At 44.7% G+C, this 9,130-nt stretch overlaps 1 protein-coding gene across 1 annotated transcript; it reads right to left on the bottom strand.

The window, feature by feature from the left end:
• Nucleotides 1-3,517: 3,517 nt before the first annotated feature.
• Nucleotides 3,518-8,831, bottom strand: LOC149828158 (protein GRAVITROPIC IN THE LIGHT 1-like). The gene is made up of 2 exons (XM_090016775.1): nucleotides 8,186-8,831; nucleotides 3,518-4,860 (listed from the first exon to the last, which is right to left on the bottom strand). Exons 1-2 carry the CDS (start codon nucleotides 8,775-8,777, stop codon nucleotides 4,091-4,093), a joined length of 1,362 nt encoding a protein of 453 aa, XP_089872901.1. The 5' UTR covers nucleotides 8,778-8,831; the 3' UTR covers nucleotides 3,518-4,090.
• Nucleotides 8,832-9,130: the final 299 nt, after the last annotated feature.

The following is a 9,130-nucleotide window of genomic DNA, read 5'->3' as shown; positions in this document are numbered from 1 at the left end:
TTCAATACATCGTCGCCCCCTTTATTCGAAATGAGATCAACAATCTTGTTTTGAACAGGGGATCTTCGATTATAGGTCCCTCTCAGGTATAATCACATATTCAGTTTTTTGTCTACCTTAGAACGCATATGAGCATAATCGAATCACATATATAACTTTTTGTTTGCCTTAGAGCACATATGAGCATGATAGAATCACATAGAATTTTTTGCCTGCCTTAGAGCACATATGAGCATGCTATAATAACATGTAGAGTTTTTTTATTGCCTTAGAGCACATATGAGCATGCTATAATCACATATAGAGTTTTTTTTACTGCCTTAGAGCACATATGAGCATGCTATAATCACATATTCAGTTTTTTGACTGCCTAAGAACACATATGAGCATGATAGAATCACATATAAAGTTTTTTTGACTGCCTTAGAACACATATGAGCATGCTCTAATCACATATTCAGTTTTTTGACTGCCTAAGAACACATATGAGCATGATAGAATCACATATAAAGTTTTTTTGACTGCCTTAGAACACATATGAGCATGATAGAATCACATATAAAGTTTTTTTGACTGCCTAAGAACACATATGAGCATGCTATAATCACATATTCAGTTTTTTGACTGCCTAAGAGCACATATGAGCATGTTATAATCATATATTCAGTTTTTTTACTGCCTTAGCACACATATGAGCATGATAGAATCACATATAGAATTTTTTTATTGCCTTAGAGCACATATGAGCATGCTATAATCACATATAAAGTTTTTTTGCCTGCCTTAGAGCACATATGAGCATGTTATAATCACATATTCAGTTTTTTGACTGCCTAAAAACACATATGAGCATGTTATAATCACATGTTCAGTTTTTTGACTACCTTAAAACACATATGAGCATGCACAAATCACATATAGAGTTTTTTTACTGCCTTAGAACATATATCATTTATGATAGAATTACATATAGATTTTTTTGTTTTGCCTGCCTTAGAGCACATATGAGCATGCTATAATCACATATTCAATTTTTTGACTGCCTTAGCACACATACGAGCATGATTAAATTACATATATAGTTTTTTGCCTGCCTTAAAGCACATCTGAGCATGGTAGAATCACATATAGAGTTTTTCTAGCTGCCTTAGAACACATATGAACATGCTATAATCACATATTCAATTTTTTGACTGCCTTAGCACACATTTGAGCATGATAGAATTATATATATATATATATATATATATATATATATATATATAACTTTTTGTCTGCCTTAGAGCACATATGAGCATGATATAATCACATATAGAGTTTTTTTATTGCCTTAGATCACACATGAGCACATGATAGAATCACATATAGTGTGTAATTTATTTCATTATATTTTGTTTATCAATACTGACTGTTCTTTTCTTGTGTAGGCTGTTAGCGATAATCAGCGTAGTGGAGCTGAAGGGACAGATAAAGACAATGAATAAGAAGACGCACAAAATCTTGGCGATGATTAGAGAACTGTGTTGAAGAAGTTCTATTTTTTTATGTTTCCTAATTGTAATTGTTGAATTGTAAATAATTAAACTTGTTAATTTTAAGGTGGAATGATTAATTGTTGTAGATTCTTGTTATATGAAATTTTTTGTGTGGTTTGTTTTTTATTTACAGGAAATATAAATTGTACCATTCTCGGTATTTAATTTTCAAATAAATTTTTTTTATTTTTTTTTTCGTGTTTGCGACGGAACCATTCGTCGCTATTCATATAAATCTAGCGACGGCATAGCGACAGAAGTAAATCCGTCGCCAAGCCGTGGTCGCCGTTTAGTACCGACGGATTGGCGACGGAATATAGCGCTCGTTAGTCCGTCGCAATTAGCGACGGACCTGGCGACGGAATAAATCATTCGCCAGTTAGCGTCGAAATATTCGTGATGTAAGCATACCGTCGCCTCGTTGTCGCTAATTCATCGCTAACATGCGTAGCGATGGAATGTGGTCGTCGCTAATCTACTGCTTTGTTGTAGTGTGATGACACGAGATCGTTTGCAAAAGCTGGGGCATCATCTTCCCAATATATGTCCCTTATGTGCTATGGACAGTGAAAATGTCGTCCACCTATTCCTAAGGTGCAAGTTCAGTAGAGGAATGTAGTTTCAAGTGCCAGAGATGTTTGGAATAAGATGGTCCTTTACTGGTAATATCAAAGATTGTCTTGTGTGTCATGGTGCAGTGTCTAAATAGTTGGCAAACGCAAAAAGTGGTGTTGGGAATTTTTTTTTCCAGATCCTTGCTTGGTTCACATGAATCTATCGAAATCAAGTCATCTTCAATAGCAAATCACCCAGTATAGCAAGTTATCAGACGGAAGGCCGACTCATTGTGAAAGAACATGTTCTGCATATGCCTTCACAACTCTACGAGTACCACTTATTCTCGATGGCATAGACTATATCAACATGGCTTCCTCCCAGGCCGGGTTGGTTACAAGTCAACCGAAGCAGGTTATATGTTCCCCCCCGAACAGGGCAGTTAGCTACATCTCATGATCGGGGTCCCAAAGAGCACCACGTATGTAAGCATGTGCGTCTCGTATCCCCATGTGCAAAGTTATGTCAACATACACGGGAATACGAGCCCCATGTGCATGAATACGTGGCGCTCATTAGATCCCCCGAACACGGACGTGGGATTCAGTGAATCATCGGGGGCGAACATACACAACCCTCCCCAAGTCAACTGTTGTTGATTATATCTCAACCAATGGCATTTTGGATTCTCTGTCAGTGGTTTATTTTTGGCTAAATATTTCTCAATAAAAACCTCTCTAGAGTGCAACGAGTGGTGTGGATGGTTTCTTAGTGTTTTTGTAATGTGGGTTATCATAAGTTCACAACTGATTATGTGGTAGCCAACTTGAGGAGATCGAAGGTGCTGACCCCTTTGTCCCAGGTTCGACTCTCATCGGATGTGGCAGGTGCTTTTAACTGGTAGGCTCTGTAAGGGTTTGGTTGTTGGTGACCTCACCAGGGGTTCACCTCTTGCAAGGAGGAGAGACCATTAAGTGATCCAATTCTCGGTGAGGGTTTCTTGTCATTAAAAAAAATTACATAATTGAGAGTTCGATGGTCAAGGTCTTTACAATGATGCTTAAACCAATTGAAAAACTATCTCAAGTGAACCAAGGGAAAGTACTCCTAGTGTTTTAGACCGCGGACACCGGCTTAAGTTAGAGTCCGGATTGGGTGCAGTCACATGACACAAAATTTGTGCATTAAGCACCTGATTGCCCTCTGTCAGGCCTTACCCCCACAACTGACAGGCGTGTCCCCAAGATGGAGGGTGATCAGGTGCTTAATCCACAAATATTTGTGCAATCATATTGCACCTGATCTTTTCACCTTAAGTCAGGATCTCCAGTAGTTTTTTTCTCAATCTAAAAAAAAAACTCATTATAGGGTAATTTGTCTCATTTACCAAAAACTTGGTAACTGCCATTTCAAAGAACTGTCTCAAATTGTGTAAAAGAAACACCTTGCATTCCATATTCTTCATGCACAACCACACTCATACAAAACCCAAAAGTACAAAACAAAGATATTCTTCATGCACAACCACACCCATACAAAATACAAAATACAAAACAAAGACCCTTATCATCGCCAACAAAGGGAAAAGTGCACCACGAAAAAGTATACTACAAGTCAACAACCCCTACAAAACCCTAAACACGCAAACAAAAAAACCCTAGAAAACGTCACTTGATTATTTAATTACTCGTGACCTATACTACCTTTAAGTCCCTTCTAACTTCTAACAGACTCTACAGACACACACATGACTACGAAAACCAAAGTCTTTGCTATTCAAAGAAGGTGTGGGCCCTATGCGACATGACAGCTGTCACTTAAAAAGAAAGATTTCATCCTATGGCATATGATAGTGTGCTTAGTCGTCCAATCTGAATGCCCATGCACGGCTACGTACGAACCTAGCCGTCGACATGTATTCGGTTAAACGGTCAGGATCGACCACGATGGGCATCATCATAATAGATCATAAAGACAAATTTTTTATTTGTTTTATCGCGTCAAGTCCTGCTGGCGAGGTAAACTCTAGACTTGATGACGAAGCTGCCGATCTTAAACCCCGGGCTCACCCCGAAGCCCACCACCAGGCCCTGGGGAACCAATCCGTCCTGGAACTTGACCACGCTCTCCATGTAGGCCGGGTGGAACTCCGCCCCCTTGGTGGCCTGAAAGTGCGAGGGCGGGGGGTCGAGCGAGAAGGCCAGCTTGTGCAGCAGCCACACCGCCTTGGCGAGAGCGAGGAACTCGCCGTAGAACTGCGTGCGCGGGTGCCCGCCGTTCACCACCGCCCGCCGCTGCTCGAGGTTGCCGAAGAACGACTCCTCCATCTTGGGGTGGAGGATGGCAAGGAACTTCTTGCAGCAGAACTTGCCAAACTGGCAGTCGGGGAGGATGCCCAGAAGCTCCACGGGGTCCATCGACTGCATGTCGCGGTACTGAGTGAAGCAGTCCCGGCGGTGCTTCTCCGGGTGGATGAGCGATGAGAGGCTGCCGCTCAGGTAGAATGCCTCGTTCTCGAATCCGTTGAAGATCTTCCGGAACACGTACGACTCGATCGCGTGCTTCGCGTGGGTGGGGTGCGGGTACTTGGTGGTGGTGGCGGTGGTAGTGGTGATGGCCGTAGCCCCGCCCTCGATTGAGCGGACGGCAGCGGCGATGTCCCAGTTGGCGGAACGCATGAGCGAGAGGAGGAGCACCGTGAAGGCCTTCGACGCCTCCTTCACCTGGTTCATGCAAGATTCGAAGAGCTCCGGCGTCGGTGCGTGCACCACTGGCCAAGAGAATCATCGTCATCATCATCATAATGAAAGGTAAGAATTTGCATTTGCATTTGCATTTGCATCCATGAACCGAAATCCACCCTACCAAACACCGCCCATTCAGTCCAAGCTTCCGTTTGTTTCACGGTGTGAAAATGGCTGCCTTTCTGCAGCCTCCGTGAAACAAATAGCCTCGCGAAAAGCAATGCGGGACCCATACGCTACCTGTGTAGAAGTGCATTGGGCCAGTGGCTTTTGGCGAGACTTACCATTCCATGGAAAAGGTTTACCCTCCCACCGAGAAGGGTGGGAGAAACCATTTCATATGAAAAAAATGTCTGATAAGCAGTAGTTTTTCTAACTTTGCGCTCCTTTCACAGGAAAGTGGATTCCCTAGAGAGTAGATCCAAGTATTTCGCCTAGTACTTAACTAAGGTAGCGATTGTTTCAAGCCTTTTCCCATGAAAGAAACACTCTTTCTTAGGGAATAGGGCTTTCTCCTACAAAAAGTGAAACAAACATGTACGGGTCAAACCAGATATATGCTGGTTTCAAAACGAAGCCATAAATTAACCGACTAAAGTGTAATTCTTTTGACACGAAAGATGCATTTTCCTGTCAAGAAAGTAATTAAAAACTCAGTCAACCCACATTAGAAAAATCAAACTTTTTATTTTTTTTCTCTGAAAGCAAGCTTTTCATAAAGATTTGGAAGCGTTAGAAACGCATAAAGCCTTAAAAGTTCAAAAAGCTTCTAGCAGCTACTAAAATGTCCAAGGGTCAACCGAGCCTCTAACTGGATCTGGGTATCACCTCTACAAACAAATGTACAAGCTTTAACAGACCCACCACTTGTGTGGGCCCAGGTCCGTAACTGGTTGGATGTAATCGGTTCCTGAGTCCTAACCCGATACATTGACCTCCTAATTAGAAGTGAAGGTCGTTGGACGGTCGACGGTTGAATTCTCAAAAGGCCAAAATCGCTGAACATAATGGTCAAGGTCATCAAGGTTCGCCCAAGGGGGGTTGGCATAGTGGGGTAGGAACCATAACTGCTAAAAGGGCAGTCAAGGTTCGATTCTCATGAGCATCACTTTTCTGCGCAAGCCAATGCTTGGCAGGCCCAGCGCGGCCAGGTCTCTTAAATTTTTGACTTTTTTTAATATATTTTATATTGAGTCTGCCTTAATTACGATCACTGTCCCAGATAGCCGCCACGCTTGAGCTTGCAGATCTTTTAATGCTTTAAAAAAAAACTAAAAAAAACTGGGGCATCTTTTCTCATCCCAGTGGAAGGTCAAAGTCAAAATTGAATCCATCCTAGACCTTGACTCAGAATCTTGGGGGCAAAAAAGTAACTATTTGGTCTAACTATCCACAGTGCACTGCGTAAAGACAGTGGGCCCCACAACCTTCCAATGTCACGTGCAATTCACCATCATCATGGGGAACTTTTATCCCAACCAAAATACCCAAACTACCTCTCAACACGGGGGCAGTCGAAGTTTTTGAAGACTAAACCGACTCGGTTCAACTAAGATTCTGTATCGGTCCAGACAGAACGTATCAGGACAGTCGTTTGGTAGCTTGTAAAATCCGAAGGGAGAGTTTGTTACACTCCTACATAAGAGAAGCCGCTTTGGTTTGAAAGGGTAGCTTTGGAGGGAAAACTGGGGTATGAACCTACTTTGACAAGAAAGCTTTTCCTTTTCTTTTTGACAGAGAAGACTGTGGTTAGGTAGACTCTACCAGTTATACAACTAATACCATTGAGATTCGAACATGCAACTTCCCAACACAGGGTGACACGCACTAACTGCTCCTACCACACAAGCTGAGCCTCCCATTGGGAGAAAGCTTCTTTTCTGCATTTATCATGTGACACCTAATCCTGCCACATTTTTCTCATGGACGTGTGAAGGATAGCTTCTTTCTTAGGAAAAGGGCATGAAACAAACACCTCCTAAAATGTGAGACCCAATTCAACTGCCTTGTGTGTAGGGGTGGCAATCGGGTCGGGTTGGCGGATTGGCGTGTCGGGTCGGTGGGTCAGCATACCTCAACACGAACCCGACCCGTTTATTAAACGGGTCGGTTGTGGCAAACACGAACCCGACCCATTTATTAAACGGGTAACTCGACACGACACGGTTAACCCGTTTAATAAATGGATCGGGTCGGGTAAACGGGTTGGCGGGTTAGCAGGCGGGACGGGTTCGAGTAAACGGGTTGGCCGGCGGGTCGGGGTCGGGTAAATGGGTTGGTGAGCGGGTTGGCGGGTCAGGTTCGGGTAAACAGGTTGACCCATCCACCTAACCCGTTTATTAAATGGGTCAGCCGGGTTGGCACACCCCTAACACCAACCCGACCCATTTAATAAACGGGTTAGGCAGGTCGACCCATTTATGCCACGAACCCGTTTAAGCCAAACCCGAACCCGCCTAAGAAGCGGGTTGGCGGGTCGTGTCAGATTTTGCCACCCCTACCTGTGTGCACCAAGCCTATTCCAGTCAAAGGCAAGTCCCTTCGAGCTGTTTTTGAACGGACTTGACATATTATGTTTAGATCAGATTTGGTTTTGTACTGAATTGGAGTTCCACGTGCACCTTGACAACGCACTCTATGTCAGGTCTTGAGCTCAGTCTGGACGTGAACCCACACACTCAGGTGGACGGAATAATACCGGACAAGTGAACCAAATTCTATTGGAAAAGTTCCCCAATTCTATGAGACACGATGAGGCCAACTGAGAGAGAGAGAGAGAGAGAGAGAGAGAGAGAGAGAGAGAGAGAGACCGGACTTGAGTCTAACCGCTACCAGACTCGACCGATTTGCTCCACACCCGAAGCAGCTTCGAAGAGCTTGCCTTTGATAAGGGTATTTCGGTCATTTAAACTGAAAAGACGCAAACCGTTACCGGTTTTGTGAAAACCATGGCGAAGTACCGTCGCCTCTAGGACGGGACCTCCGATTAATCGGCGATCGGATAGCCGATTCCCAGAAGGAAGCCGCGGACTAGCATTGTTGTCAGTATCTGCTTGAATCGACCGATACGTATCATATCGGCAGAAAATCGTTACCAAATGACCCGGTTTGTATCATTTTAAAATAAATAAAAATTGCTAAAAAACATTTTGTTAATATTTTATGACACGGTTCAGATGCTGGTTGAAAATTGAGCGTTTCGATTCTGATTCAGAGGCGATTATGAATCGGCCAATTCAACTGAATCGTTGGTCCAACGATTCAAGGGTCGATACGAATCTGACAACATTGCCGCCGCGGATAGTAGCAAAAAAAAGAACTGGAGGGAGAGTGAGTTACTTGGGCGTTTACCTTGTCGGAATCGCGCCGAGGACCGCCTGGTTCCCCCCCGCCTGCCGCTGGCCTGCCTGAGCCGCTCCCGGAGGTTCTCCACCTGCTCCTCCTTCTCCTTCACCTCCTTCCTCAGCTCCTCCACCTCCGGATCGTACACCGAGGCCACCTTCTCCGCCGCCGCGGCCGCCGCGGCAGCGGGGCTCCCCCGACGGAACCGGTCCCGGAGCCTCCTGAGTCGCCTAAACTCCGCCACCACGGCAGCGTCCGTTGCTTTCATCTTCTCGGGATCCCACGGGCTGTGCGCGGCCTGGAGGCTCACGTACGCCCTCTTCATGGAGGAGACCGTCTCGAAAACCTCCATCATCAGCACCTCCATCGCCTGCAGCTTCCCTGCCTCCCCGGCCGCCACCATCACCGTCCCCTTCCTTTCTTCCTCCTCCTCCTCCTCCTCGTCCTCGTAGTCGAAGTAGGTCGACCCGTCGTGATCGTCCGGGTACGAGTCGCTCTTCTCCTCCGGTTCGTCCTCGCCCCGGGCGATCGTCTGGATGAGGCACGAACCGGCGACTCGGTGGATCAGATCGGAGAAGTTGGAGGACAACCTGCTCGCCATCCCTTGCTTCTTCTTCTTCGGCTTGATCTCGTCTTCGCTTCTGTTAGAGAGAGAGAGATCAGAGGGGCTTCGTGTTGTCTTTAATTTTTATTCATGGAATTAGTTTCTGGGGTTTTCTTTTGTTTTCTTGTGGTTGGATCCTTTGTTGCCAGATGGAGCATTTAATGCGGGTCACACTTTCCAGACCCTTTTCTTATTTAATTTTATGCAGTTTTTTATGTCGAGAATTAAAGGTATCAATGGGCCTGGTTTACTCGGACCCGATCCGAACCAATCCCTATAAGGTACGACCCAAAGGTCCAATTAATAAATACATCCGGGAATAGTTTGTGAAATTTTATAGTAGGCCCAGA

The sequence above is a fragment of the Nuphar pumila genome, chromosome 9, assembly GCF_984573655.1.
Source record: "Nuphar pumila chromosome 9, dmNupPumi1.hap1.1, whole genome shotgun sequence".
Taxonomy (NCBI): Eukaryota; Viridiplantae; Streptophyta; class Magnoliopsida; order Nymphaeales; family Nymphaeaceae; genus Nuphar; species Nuphar pumila.
The sequence above is the reverse complement of the archived record's forward strand: the minus strand, read 5'-3'. Positions and strand labels throughout refer to the sequence as shown.